Source organism: Suillus subaureus (assembly GCF_016647635.1).
Source record: "Suillus subaureus strain MN1 chromosome Unknown BJ212scaffold_39, whole genome shotgun sequence".
In the NCBI taxonomy this organism is placed as follows: domain Eukaryota; kingdom Fungi; phylum Basidiomycota; class Agaricomycetes; order Boletales; family Suillaceae; genus Suillus; species Suillus subaureus.
The window spans coordinates 118119-132267 of record NW_024538595.1 but is presented as its reverse complement, the minus strand read 5'-3'; the positions used below and the strand labels follow the sequence as shown (position 1 = coordinate 132267).

The 14149-nt window shown below is 49.0% G+C and overlaps 4 protein-coding genes across 4 annotated transcripts; 2 read left to right on the top strand and 2 right to left on the bottom strand.

The window, feature by feature from the left end:
* Nucleotides 1-3: 3 nt before the first annotated feature.
* Nucleotides 4-2122, top strand: BJ212DRAFT_1384086 (2-methylcitrate dehydratase). Its single transcript, XM_041336748.1, has 7 exons — nt 4-442; nt 503-613; nt 735-951; nt 1005-1233; nt 1285-1529; nt 1586-1924; nt 1976-2122. The coding sequence occupies exons 1-7, from the start codon at nt 100-102 to the stop codon at nt 2055-2057; spliced, it is 1566 nt and encodes a 521-aa protein (XP_041188492.1). The 5' UTR covers nt 4-99; the 3' UTR covers nt 2058-2122.
* Nucleotides 2123-2285: 163 nt separating this feature from the next.
* BJ212DRAFT_1485151 (uncharacterized protein) lies at nt 2286-4787 on the bottom strand (the record flags this gene model as incomplete). Its single annotated transcript, XM_041340933.1, has 3 exons — nt 2286-3933; nt 3979-4063; nt 4115-4787. The coding sequence occupies 3 exons, from the start codon at nt 4785-4787 to the stop codon at nt 2286-2288; spliced, it is 2406 nt and encodes an 801-aa protein (XP_041188491.1).
* Nucleotides 4788-6397: 1610 nt separating this feature from the next.
* Nucleotides 6398-8217, bottom strand: BJ212DRAFT_1580044 (iron permease FTR1; the record flags this gene model as incomplete). The annotated part of the gene is made up of 7 exons (XM_041342270.1): nt 6398-6800; nt 6856-7187; nt 7241-7375; nt 7448-7519; nt 7581-7697; nt 7792-7909; nt 7963-8217. 7 exons carry the CDS (start codon nt 8215-8217, stop codon nt 6630-6632), a joined length of 1200 nt encoding a protein of 399 aa, XP_041188490.1. The 3' UTR covers nt 6398-6629.
* A 3299-nt stretch (nt 8218-11516) lies between these two features.
* On the top strand, nt 11517-14139 carry BJ212DRAFT_1449083 (Fet3 ferroxidase; the record flags this gene model as incomplete). The annotated part of the gene is made up of 10 exons (XM_041338641.1): nt 11517-11668; nt 11818-11961; nt 12096-12186; nt 12261-12441; nt 12524-12744; nt 12798-12957; nt 13025-13382; nt 13438-13628; nt 13682-13925; nt 13980-14139. 10 exons carry the CDS (start codon nt 11517-11519, stop codon nt 14137-14139), a joined length of 1902 nt encoding a protein of 633 aa, XP_041188489.1.
* Nucleotides 14140-14149: the final 10 nt, after the last annotated feature.

The window sequence follows — 14149 nt, the reverse complement described above, 5'->3', positions numbered from 1 at the left end:
GTTACACGGTATAGCCGAACCTATTGCCCACGGGAAGCGAGCACTCAAATTCGTTGGACCGATCTGCAACCGTGACCGTCCTTTCTTCCTTGCTCAGTAATGTTGTCTGTATTTCGGCGTGTGCCACGGCCTTTCAACCGGTCGATTAATGCTTCCATCTCTTATCGATCATCACTTGGAGTCCCAAGTAACCTAGTCCTTCGAGCTGCCGCACGCGCCATGTCTGTTCACCACGGAGAATCTGCCATTCGACCAGAGCCGGACAAGGTCTTGAAAGATATTGCAGACTATGTTCACAACTACCAGGTCACTTCGGACCTTGCGTTCGAAACTGCACGACTCTGTCTCATAGATACTATCGGATGCGGACTGGAGGGTTTGAATTTCCCAGAGTGTACCAAGCTCCTTGGACCCGTTGTGGAAGGCACTATCGTGCCTAATGGTACGAGGTTTTGATATGGATAAACGATAAAATGCTGAACTGTCGGAATCCTGGATGCAGGTACCAAGGTTCCCGGAACGAATTACCAGCTGGATCCTATTCGTGGCGCATTCAATATTGGCACCATCATTCGTTGGTTGGACTTCAATGACTGCTTCCTCGCTGCTGAATGTGAGTAAGACAATAACGAACAGTTCGCTATCAAGCCAGACGCGTAGATTGGCACATGACTGTCTGTCGAGCAATGCGAACGCGTGATAAATCTTACACATGAGCTCACTCCACATTTTAGGGGGCCATCCATCAGACAACTTGGGTGCTATTCTCGCGGTTGCCGACCACCTCGCTCGCCAGGGACAACCTCTGACCGTTCGCGACATCCTCGAGGGCATGATCAAAGCACACGAGATTCAAGGTGGCCTTGCCCTGCTTAACTCTTTCAACCGCGTTGGCCTCGACCACGTCGTGCTCGTCAAAGTTGCTAGTACCGCTGTTGTCTCCAAACTCCTGTAAGTGCACCTCACTTCGGAGTCGAATGCAACAACTAAGATGATATTTGTAGCGGCCTTTCACACTCTCAAACGATCGACGCCGTTTCGCAAGCGTGGGTCGATGGTCAATCTCTCCGTACTTACCGTCATGCACCGAATACCGGCCCTCGTAAGTCGTGGGCGGCAGGCGATGCCTGTTCCCGTGCCGTCAATCTCGCTCTTCTCGTGAAGAAGGGCGAGCTCGGTCTCCCTTCAGTCCTCACCGCCAAGACTTGGGGTTTCTATGACGTCCTCTTCAAGGTAAGATGCCCCCAAAGTACAGCAGTTCCACCCGCTGAACTAGACCTCCAGGGAAAGCCATTCGAGTTCCAAATGCCCTTCGGCTCATACATCATGGAAAACGTCCTTTTCAAGATCTCGTATCCCGCCGAATTCCATGCCCAAACCGCAGTCGAGGCCGCACATACCATCCACAAGCAGCTCAAAGCACTCGGCAAATCCTCAGACGACATTAAGAGCGTGCGCATCCGCACACAGGAGGCTGCCATTCGCATCATCGACAAGCAGGGTCCCTTGGACAACTTCGCTGACCGAGAGTAAGCATCCTAATTTATTCATGACGGCGCAGACTCGCTCATGGGTCGCTCCAAAGCCATGCGATCAGCTACATGGTTGCATACCCCCTCATTTTTGGTGAGCTAACCTCGAACTCGTACACCGACTCCTCTGCTGCCGATCCCCGTATCGATGCGTTACGCGCCAAAATTCACTGCGTGGAGGACAATGCATTCTCAGTGAACTATCATGAACCGTCAAAGCGCTCTATTGGAAATGCACTCCTCGTCGAATTGAACGACGGCACAGTTCTTAATGAGGTTGAGGTCGAGTACCCTGTTGGACATAAGCGTCGCCGCGAGGAGGGTATCCCTCTTCTCATGGAGAAGTTCAAGAGGCACATCTCCGCGCACTTCAATGAGGCCCACCAACAGAAGTGAGTCAGCGTACTTGATGCAGTTTTTCGAGCACTGATCCGTCTCACAAGGATTCTGGCCACCGTAACTGACGCGCAGTCATTGTCCAAGTTGCCAGTCGACAAGTTCACTGATCTCTTCGTTAAGGCGTGAAATGGTACATGTACAAGTAGTGCGATTCGATGACAATTGGGAAATTCCGTGAAATTAATACACGCGTGTGATCTGTCCAAGTCTGTCCATCAACAGCATGCCTGCAAAATGAATGTCTATGACCGTCCCTGAGTAATCCGCGAAAAAAGACATGGAAAACGATACTTGAAAGAGACAAAAGCGTAGTTAAAAGAACAAATGCAAAACCGCAGTCCAGTAGTAGAGACTTCATCGAGCGGAAACTGTACATGCGTCACTCCTTGTTTTCCTCCCGCGTGGCTTCTTCTTGAGTTGCTGGGATGTGCCCACAACTCCCCCTCCTTTGGGCCGCGATTGCACGCGACTTTGATAAGAGTACTCTTCCTGTTCCTGCGCTGAAGGAAGACGGACTTTTGCGGGCGATGCTCCATGAGGGAACGAGTACGGCTGGGCTTCATACTCGTCAATAGAGTCCGGGCTAGGAACTCTCGCATGACCGACAGCAGGAATGCCAAGGCGCTGTTCTTGGTAGTACCTACGAGGGGTTGTACTGCCGTCAGAATGGTCACAGGAGGAGAGACTGCGTTGGTGACAATCGGTAGACCGATAAGCAGATGTAGACGAGGTGTCCGCCAGACTACTGAGTTCCTCTTCCGGTACAGAAGACAGTCGGCGTTGTATCAACCGTGCAAGGGGAACGGACCTGGGTTGCTGATAGGAAATACTGCGAGGTCGTGATCCAGGAGACTCAGGCGAGGGAGGAGCAACGGAGACAACGGTAGGACCAGTACGGACGGGGTGGCGAGCTGCCGTCAGAGGAAATTCAGTGGTACTAGCATAACGAGGCTGCTGAGAAGACATTGCATGCAAATCACGCAAATAGTTGGCAAGACCGCCAGAAACATCTGAAGGATGCCGATTGATTGCCGAAGGGACGTCCCTATCGTGACGCGAAAGCATAGAACCACAGTCGCCATTTCCATCGAAGAAACGAGTCTCGACATTATTATTCTGATGATCGTACAAGAGCCTGGCTTGATGGGAGGCATCCATGAAGGGGCGTTGTGCTTGCTGGGTGTGATGAGGCAGACCTAATGTGTTCTGAATATCCATCTCCGGAGATACGGAAGGATACTGATAGGGCGAAAAGTTTGATGACCACTGGGGAGAGGAAGAACTTGGCGGGGTAGGTAGACCAGCCTGTTGCTTGAGACGGAATTCCTGACGTTGACGATACTGTTGAGCAATCTCCATCGCAGACAGACGTTGTGCTGCATTGACCACCTCATTGAGACGCGGTTCCACGAAGATTTTCGGGTAAGCCGGAGTGGCGCGAGGATGGTTCGAAACCGGAAAAACTGGCTTGAGACCTTCAGGGTAAGCTTGATTGAGTGCAGTGTTCTGAAGCGACTGCCGAGCGAATGCAAACTGCAAATCCAAGAGAAGTTTTTGATCATTGAACGAGGAGCCAAAGCCTCTTTCGTAGGCCTCTGATTCGCGAACAGTTGGTATACTGGTTTCTGACCGCCAAGAGCCTGAGAAAGGAAGACCGCGAATGGCTGGTTCAGCTTTTGACTCATGTAGATGGGATGCCTCTGAGTGTTCATAAATGCGACGTTCATGGTCAGGGTGACGATGAACAGTGGGAATTCCTCCGCCAGCGACCCCTTTGAATGTTTTCTTGTTAATCGCGGCCGCTCGTACCTGGTGAGGATTCTGGAGTACGTGTCTTTTTTGTGTTTGCGGTGTGACCTGGGAGTGAGGGAAGGCTTTATGATGTGTTTCGTCGTCCGTATGCTCACTATCACCACGATGTTGACCAGATTCGTCTTGGCCTAAGCCCCATATCATTCGAGATACGTTGCCTGGCTCCTCGATGATCGTTCCTTCAGCTCCCCTAGAAATGGTAAGCTACTTTGCGTTCATTACATATTTCACTTACGATGGACAGCGAGCATATGGGAGGGAAAGCGGACCGTGAAGAGCTGGGATAGGGCGGGGAGGAGAAGTCGCCCACGCTGTCCAGCCTACATGGAGAAAAATAAATCTCAGCGTGGCAACTGTTAGTCAACACAAACCATTTCCGGGCGAGGCTGTCTTTTTGGAATATCTTCGTCGAAGGAATCCATCAGGAAGCTGCGCATGACTGTCAATGATGAGAATCGACTCGGGAGACGACGGTGGAGAAGGCGTGTGCGGAACGTCCGAGGGTGGGGGACAAACTCTGACTCGATGACGTTTCTCAATAAACGACGATCCGAAGGATGCGCCTGCAGAGGGAGACTCGATCGAATCCAGAGACGGGTCAACAGCAGCCGCGAGATACTCGGGCATGGAAACCACCCGCATGTCATTTTGAGGGTCCAACTTGATACGCTGCGCCGATATGTCGTCCGGCATAGAAATCACGCGTCTTTCGACGGTTTTTCCTTCCGGGCGACGTTCGACTAGGAATAATTTGCGTCCAGGAACGCAACGAGACATCAAGGGTGCGCACATGGGGCTAACGGGGCTATGTTGGAGATTGGACCGACTATATGCGCTGTTATCATCAACAGAAAAAGGTGAAGGAGGTAGTTCTGGGTCGACTGATAGCAACCCAGTTGTAATCTCGTGTAAAAGCGACCCAGAGTCACAGTCATCGAAGGGAGTTTGAGGAACACTAACAGCTGACAAGTCTGATACTGCTGCTGATTGTGGGGAACATGAGGTTTGCACTCCTCGATCGACATACTCCTTCAGATATCCCATGGTTCAGAATCGCGAAGAGGCTCAGCGTGTCTGTCTAGGGGCGACTCAGTGAGGTTGTTCAAGTAGCAAGCAAAGATAAGATAGGTTCAAATTTATATATTCATTCAATTGCATCGGGTAATATTTTTATCATTGTTTACGTAAGCTGGACAAGGTACTGTAGAGTTACGACCGTAGCTTCGCGCCCTTTCGGGTGTGACCATGTCACACTTAGCTTCGCAGCTTCGTAGGCCCTTGCGACGTGTGACCTATCCAAGTTAGCTTCGCCCTGGCAGCTGCAATCCATGTGAGTTGGCCTTTTCTCATCATGCCCATCAATTTTGACCCTTCAGAATGAATCTCGTGTCTAACTGTCCGTAGCAATTTTTGGTTTTTTTGTTGGCGATTTTTCCTGTTTTACTGCGTGTCACAAAATAGCTTCGCTCCCCGAAATTTAGTGTGACCGTCACATCAAATAGGTTCGATTCGCTGTGGGGTGGGACACGTGACGAAGTTACGGTCGTAACTCTACAGTATGCTTGGAAGAGCCAGAAGCATCCAGCAGCTGGAGCGTCGCGAGGCAGGCCACGTCCTTAGCGCACGCTGCAGTTACCCGTCTCCTCGGATAAGGGTCTATTAATTAGGGCAAGAGGGACGCTAGGTGGTGGGGATAGCAGCGGTTTCGAACCTGCAAAAGTTCTCGTCAGGGGGCTACCCCAACCATGCCGACATCTCGTTATAAGACTACAGAGCCTATCACAACTGCAGCCGCGTTCGGTAACCGGCTAGCTGTCATGGCCACTATGACTCATCGGGGAGGTAGGGCTAGTGGGGGCTGGGAAGCTTCAGATCCCAGATCCGGTGGCCTTTAGCTTCAGTACATCCGGACCCTAAAACCCACCCACCGAGGGACCCTAATGTTCCGCAAAAAGTCAATCAAACACGCTGAGCACCAAATAAAGAAAATGATGGCATATCGGAAAATGCCGGCTCGCTTCTTCGAATTTTATCTCCGGTAACGCCGCATACGCGGCAAGTCTCCGACTCCGGCCCGCTTGCACTTTTCTTTCTGCGATGAGATCTAAAACCAGAGTACTATTTGATGGACATTGAATTCCACAACGTCTGCTCCAAAACGACGATGAACAGGAACTGGTTATCTGATGACGTCTACATAGACATACTTGACAACGAAGAGGCAGATGGACATCCCGCTCGAGGCGAAACATCAGAACAGCGAAAATTCCGCGAATTTTTTTGTATCACAGATAGAACCCCCATATCACTACTGAGCAGCAAATCCGCACTCAAGCAGACTTTCCAGAGCACGATTAAGAACAAGGCATTATCTGTCACTGAAAAATCCCCCAGATGTGCGAAATTCAAAGAAATGGACCATCTTTCACTTCGCAAAAATAGTAGACGAATTCTCCAGATGCCTGATGCCTCACTATTGATTCAACTACGCACAGGACACGTCCCCTTCAACACACACTCAAAGCGAAAGCCCCCTCCCCGCTATGCCCGTCATGCCAAGAACGTGAAGAATGAGTCAGTCCATCACTACCTGCTGGCATGCCCAGCGTGCACAAGACAGCGAAACACTATCCGGGCGGAACTGGGAACTAGAGCGCAGCAGCTGAAACACCTCCTGAACGACAAGAAATGCATAAAGCCGCTATTCAAATTCATCGCACGTACTCGCCGCTTCGTGAACATTTTCGGGGATGTTATTGTAACACCTAGCACAAACTGCATATATTTTACTACATAAACCTACATACTGTACATTCTGTCCAGCATAGGGCTACGCCTCGCCGGACAACAAACAATGGAATGCCCGCTTGGAGAATGACATCTGTATCACTGGGTGATTTCTGTTGGTAAAGCTTCACTGATGACGGGACTTTCGGTAGCGCTTAGGGGAAGGTTATGGGAGCCTTTTTCATCGGCAGTGTCCTCTGCTTGTTTTTCGCTTGCGAGTCGCCTGCGCGTGCCTGCCGCAGACTCCAACCATAAAAGTTTGGTACGACCCTGACATTGATGTACAGTTAAGCGAGGCGAATACAACCGCAAGAAATGAACGCACCTCTTTGAACTTCATGCGCACGAGCGCTACGACTACCATGAGCCAATAGAACACGTAGCTCAGCACGCTGCCCTGGGTGGCGCTATTTGTCCACCCCAATATAGCATTGAATATGCCCCATGACAGGTCAGTCTCAGGATTGCAGCAATCAAGATGCCACACGCTCCCGAGTACGTTGTATGATCCAGGTCCATTACCTCCTGAGTCGTCGACATCCGCGCCAAGCAAATCGTTGAAGGCGTTCTCCTGAAAAGACCAGACAGCTTTACTAAACAGGCCAGCGCCAATGAGGAGGATCAAATTTGTCATAACGATAAGGAAAATCGTTAGAGCTGGTGTATAGTTGGTGAGGATTGGTGTAACATGATGATTAATGAAGACTTACTCGAGCGGCTAGCGAACTGGTAAATGAAATAGCCACAAATAAGTCCACAAGCAAGGCCCACGATTGCAGCGATGGGAATCGATTTTGCGGGCTGTCCGAGCGCGACACCGCCAACGAAGACGACAGCTTCAATTCCTGCGAAATGTTACACATTAGTTGAAAGTATGGTGATAACATTAGGTAAAGACATTCAGGGATAATACTAACCTTCACGCAAGACAGTAATCATTGGAAGGATGAAGAGTACCCATTTCCCAGTCCTTACACCACTATCGACATCTGACGATGAAAAATAATTTGTAAGTACAAGAACAGAGGCAAAGAAAAGAAGGAAACTGACGTTGTTCACTAAACGCGCGCTGGAGCTTTACGCGCCATTTAGCTTTGGCCCTGTCCAACTTGAGCATGGTAATGCCCATGACAAAAATCATCAGGGATGCAATAAGTTCGAAGATGCCTATTTAAGAATATGATGCGGGTCAGTTTAATCGCGCGACATAGTGAGAGAAAGGATTTTGGAAACGAGTGAGGAGTGAATGCAAAATACAGACCTTCCCAGAGATTTTCGGCCTTGAGCCAGAGATCGGACGCCTTAGTGAACCAGACTGCAATGAATGCAGCACCTAAGGCGAATGAGACCAACAAGCCTATGCCTGCACCAGCAAAAACCTTGTTGCTCATGAGTCGATGACACTTTCAACATTACTACTGCAGTAACCTACCTGCATTCTAAGTTTGCGGATCAAACGTCTCTTGATGGTAGCATCCGATTCTTCTTCTCCTGGCGTAGTTATTTCACCGTTGTTGTTGGCGGGTTGATATTGCTCCGTAATTTGAGGTGCCGAGAATTGCTCTGTGTCGCCATGGACGATCTGTTCGACGAGGCCAAGGAGTACAGATACGATGATGACGGCTTCAAGAGATTCTCTGAAGACAATGAAGAATATGCTAACACTGAACAAATTCTGGGCTGCCATTGTCGTGTTTTCGACCTTGGTGCATACTGGATTTATCTGATATGAACCTGACCTGCACCTGACAACGAAATTTCCGAATGTGGAAACCTAAACCAATATCTGATACCAGGGTTCGCCACCATCAATCCAGTGGAGGCTTATCGCAAGCTTATCAGATGGTGTTTTGCTTGCCGACACCCTAGTTCTCACTCGGATCTTACTCAGTTCCTGCATTAATCCCTGAGTGAACAAGGTACTGACACAATTGCTCAGCTCCGATCGTCGTTATCAGATATGGTTGTGTCTGCGGCGTCGACACTGTCAGCGATGTCAGATCCAGGATCCCGTATGTCTAAATTTCCAATAGACAATTGATGGACAGAACGCGTGCGACGTGTTCCAGACGACGATATAATTATCTCAGTAGGATTGTTCAGACATCGTAACATGTTGGCACACAGATAAAGTGAAATTGTATATTATACTATCCCGTTATGTATGGAGGCAGCCGTAGCTTGAGCCTGACACTCAGCCACATGCACAGAGTTAGCAACCTCATCCGACAGGTGTGTGATATTCCGAAAAATAGCAACTGACATTTATGAAGAGGAAGGCCTTCTGTTAAAGTGTATCTCAGGCGTGATTAGAGTGAAGAACATACCGGCATTGTTTATGGCCCTATGGCCTCGAAGACAAAGCACCCGAGTCTCAGGTCGATGTCGAAGCCGGTGATGATGATGCGGAAATCCCTTCAAATTAGCACAGTTATGTAGGGTGCTCTGGACATCAGCTCAGCTGATGTCTTGACTGCTAATCCTGCAAAATAGTGTGTTGCTGATGTACAGAGAGGTAATTTGCATGGGCCGGTGGCTGCGGGAGACCACAATAGGCGCAGGTGCTAGATGTCTCGTAGAAGGAGCTTGTAGTTTTTTTTCCTTCAAAATCTTGAATTTCGTGACATACTTTTCACTAGCAAGCCTACCAGTCCCATTTAACGCGTCACCGGTGGGTGAATTAGAATTTAGCAATGTAACCAAGGCTGTCTGGCACATCACGGTTCGGTTACCTCCATACTACACAAAGCAATAGTAGTGTACTACTTATACAATATAAGCAACCTGGTTCACCACCATCGAGGCAGCAGGATGCCAATGGACGGGGAAATACCAAGCAAAGCACGGAAAGCATATCGTGAACTTGAGGTAACGACGAGAGCACGATAGTGGAAGTCCCAACACGAGAATAGTGGTGCGTGAACACCAGCAATGAGCGGGGCTAGGCAGAAACTCAACATGAAGAGAGTGGAAGCAGAGAAGTGGGTTAGAGAGCTGTGGTTGAGGGAGCCGCTCGAGTTCTTGGCCCCAACACAATCCACACTTGCGCGAAAGTGTCAGTGCCAAAGGCCCATGGTACCAAGCAAAGGACTTGGAAAAAACTGAGCTATGTGTCGTTCGTGCGGAGGGGAATCAACTTAGTCTAATTAAAATGAGCGTGCTACGTGTGTACATGAGTATGATTAAGAGAGTGTATGCGAAGAGAGATGGTGAGTGTTTTCAGGCGAAGTTTGTTGTTCGCTCAAAGACTTACAGCTGTTTGCTGAATACTAGGCCAAGCCGCAAAAAAAAACACATGACAACGTTGTTGGAATTTTAATGTCCGATCGGATCTGCAGGATGTTCCCCCACAAGGCTCTTGAAAGTAGACGGCGTGGTCATTTTCGTCCCATCGTAGATCGTGATCGGCGTCATATGTAAGGACCGACATTGTCCTGCGGAAGCAATTCGAGTGACTCCTATGTTACTCCACCTTCCATGTGCATCCCACCACTCTGTCAGTATACTTATCTTACATGTATCATGTAGATACAGACATATTGCAGACGCACGAGATATCTATATCATATTATCAGGTCAGGATGTTAGTGACATGACCGGACGGCGACCTGTCCATGTCAAGAGCTGTGGCGCAGTGTCAACAGTGGTGGTATCCCGGTCGAGCAATTTTTATATCGATGGCATCATTGCAGATGAGATGGCGAGCGGATGATGATAAATCAATGAATGGAAGTGAATAGTCGATGGTGTATTACAGACTCGAGCTCCATCATTGGTTGACGGTATGTGCGTACAGCATCATTAATTAACGTCTGACATACAGCTGTCAGCAACCCTATAATGACATATCTGAGATTTGAGTCTTCTATAACCCAGAGAAACCACATATTCACACCTGAGCAAGGAACTCGGAGGATCACTTCATTAAGGAAATGCGGTTTCTGGTACGGACCTAGTGTCGCGTCGTACCCAGAACTCTGGCATTCTGCCACATGACGGGGCAGAACTGGCACTGCCAGGCAGATGGTTGAACCTCCCGGGCAGAAGTCCAAGACATGCAGCTGTGAAGAACCGCGAGAGCAGTACAGGATGTACTATACAGTGTCAGTCTTCAGATTAGTGTATCATGGCGTGGATTGAGGTACTTTTCAACTCTCTACAACTTGTACGACTAGCTAGTAGCAAGTTTGGAGGCTGGCTTCCTTGATACTGAAATATTGAAATCAGCACATTTGAGACGCTCGGCAAGGTCTGCGCTAACCTTTGCTTGATCATGCTGAGTTTGGGAATATATTCGCAATATTGTGAAACAAATGATGGACACAGTGTTTCAAGTTGCCTTGGACTGGGACAGGAAGGACATGTTGGGATTCGACTTTGCGGAACCGAGGGGTCAACCGGTCTGCCGCCGGCGCCACCTGCAGCAGATGGGAATATAGTCACGGATCATAATGCAAACTGGAACAAAGTTGACTCGATGTTATTATCGGGCCTTCCATCCTTCTAGTACTATCAAAAAAAATCTGCGATTCTACCATATGCTACACTGGCAGAACTACTACTTTAAAATAGTTCTGCCCACAACACTACTGGCCTTGTTATCACTCGGGCCTTCCTCAGCTCCTTCAATCCCTGAGCAAATAAGGTAATACCAGTACCGATATGAGGGTTCATATCCGTACCTAGTTTGCTCAGGGATTGTAGGAACCAACCAAGGTCCAAGTGATATGAACTCTACTTGATGTGTGAAGCTGTTCGCCACTGACAAGATCTTGAAATTTCAAATCTAGTTTGGGCTTATCAGATACAATTTTAACGATGAAGGGTCGTCATCACCCCCGTTTGACCGGTAGTGGAGTTCTTCCAAGACTACTTAGAGGCGAGGTAAATAGTTCTCCACGATCCTTTAATTTTCCTCTGAGGACCGACTTCGAACTGACCTCATCTAGGCATCACTATCCCTAACGTGTTACCATTGCCACGTCCATGTGGTGCCGTCAGTTACTTCCCTTGCTTGCGCTCTTGTCTCCTGCACTTGCGGGTGTACAGGAGCTTTGGTGGAACGTCACCTACGTTCAGAACGCAAATCCAGATGGCCTCTTTGAACGCCGTGTCATCGGTGTTAACGGAACTTGGCCGTAAGTCTCTCACATCTTATTTTATCAGCTCGTGGAGTTAATAACTTGCTTGGTCTAACATATTTGACTTCTCAAACTAACATTTCTATTCACTACGAAACCCCCAAAATTGGATCTCATGCCTGTCGACTTCTTCGGTACTTATGAAGACCTCCACCAATTGAGGTATCCACGAATGACTCATTGCTTGTGCATGTAACGAACAACATCGATCAACTTGCAACACTACACCACCATGGCATGTACTTCAACTCAACATCCTGGATGGACGGAGCAATGGGAGTGTCGCAATGGTATGTATACTTGTGTTTCATCTGGTCATGCTGTGGTTGCATTGCCTGCGCCAACTGCCCCCGTCTTTTGTTTGACGACTTTGTACATGCAACTAATATTGTGAAGTATTTTGCTAATTATTTTTCTCGCGCAGTGGCATACCCCCAGGCCAGACGTTTGACTACGTTGTGCCCATCAACACCTCCGGCCAAGTCGGAACATACTGGGCGCATGGTCATTCAAACGTAAGTTAACACGGTCTCCTCACTTTTCTACTTCACATGCTCTCTCGAACTAAATTCTGTATCTATCCATGCAGGGAATATATGTAGATGGTCTGCGCGCGCCTCTCCTGCTGCATTCTCCAAATGAAACTTATGGCGCGGATTACGATGCTGAGTTCACTATTTCGATGAGTGACTGGTACCATCAAGAGCAGCCTGCCCTCTCGAAAGCCTTTATCAACATAGCAAATCCAGGGGGGGCGGAGCCTATTCCTAGTGAGTTGCATCGTCCTATAATTCATGGTGGTATACTGATGAACGTTTATTTTTTTTCGTTCCATGTTCCATTGGCTTGCAGATTCTGCCCTCGTATATTTCTCCCAAAATGGTTCCTACCTGCCACCGATCCCAGGGAGTAGCCCATCCCCGGTGACCAGCGCGGTGGGTTTCAACGAGAACGCGACCCTTCCGTTCGAACCTGGTAAAACGTACAGACTGCGCATAATCAACTTGGGCGCGTTCGCAGGGTTCTACTTCTGGATCGACGGGCATGATATGCGAATTATCGAAGCTGACGGTGTGCGTCTGGTTCTACCTGCTTCTTACAACTCTGTAGACTCATGTTACCGCAGACAGACATACAGGAGCAGCCCGTCGATATGCTGAGTGTGTCAGTGGCGCAGCGTTACTCTGTGCTTGTCACCGCGAGGAACGATACGTCGTCAAACTGGGCCATCCATGCAAACATGGATACAACCATGTTTGACAAGGTCCCCAGTAATATAAATCCAAGTAGGCTATACCCTTCCTGAGCATTCGATCCCATCACTTATTAGATTACCTTTCAAAATGCTTGCAGATGTTACCTCCTCCATCACGTACTCCACCTCCTCTAACCTCACCATTCTGTCCCCCGTATCTTCCTATACCACGACAAACGACAGCGCTCTGGTTCCCATCGATATTGAGCCTGCGATCCCCCCAACAAATACCATTCAACTTGCGTTCAACTTCCAGACGATGAATGATGGGACGAATCATGCGTACATCAACGATGTGGTTTACAATCCGCCAGTGGTACCCGCAATCATGAGCGCGCTGAGCCTGGGCGAAAATGCTACTAGCCAAGTGGCATACGGGCCGTACAGCTTTGTGATTAACTACGGGGACGTGATCGACCTTGTGGTGCAGAACGGCGATACAGGGAAGCATCCCTTGTGCGTCTTCTCTTCTCTACATTCGGCGTTTGACAGAACTGATGTTACGTTCTAGCCATTTGCACGGATACAAGATGCAGATTATGAATAGAGCGACACAATATAACTCCAGCGATCCGTCACTGAACCCACCACTTATCGAAGGGCAAGCAAACCCGATGCGTCGTGACACTGTAGCCATCACTGGCGGAGGTTCCGTCACGCTCCGCTTCGTCGCTAATAACCCCGGCGCATGGATCTTTCACTGCAAGTCTATGGACCCTTCAGGGGAGATACTTACTCACATCATTATCATCCAGGTCACGTCGAATGGCATCTTGAATCGGGCCTTGCGGTCCAGTTCATAACAGCTCCGCTTCTGATACAAGAACAGGCACAGGGCCGCGTGCCAGCGTTTATGTTCGAACAGTGTTCTGCAATTGGGGTTCCCACAAGCGGCAACGCTGCAGGACACGCGAGCGCAACTGACTTGTCGGGCCTCCCACTTGGCCCGTGGTTCCAGGAGCTCGGTTGGCTGGCTAAAGGTATATGGGCGATGGCTGGGTGAGTTCGGGCTGAAGTAGTTGTTGCGACATACTGACGATGCGGGGTTTGTAGATGTGTGTTAACAACCGTCATTGGCATCCTTACTGTTGTATGGTATTCGGCTATGGGAGGTACTATCTCTGAGGAGGAAATAGAGGAGCAGGTACTTCAGCGCATCGAGGCAAAGAAACGCAAAGGAAAGTTCTTTGGCCTGTTGAAGAAAAAGACTTGAATATCCGCGC

Coding starts and splice junctions, on each gene's coding strand:
- BJ212DRAFT_1384086 (XM_041336748.1), top strand. CDS start 100: ATGTTGTCTGTATTTCGGCGTGTGCCACGGCCTTTCAACCGGTCGATT. Junction 1,234..1,284: donor TCTATGACGTCCTCTTCAAG/GTAAGATGCCCC, acceptor CTAGACCTCCAG/GGAAAGCCATTCGAGTTCCA. Junction 1,530..1,585: donor GACAACTTCGCTGACCGAGA/GTAAGCATCCTA, acceptor GTCGCTCCAAAG/CCATGCGATCAGCTACATGG.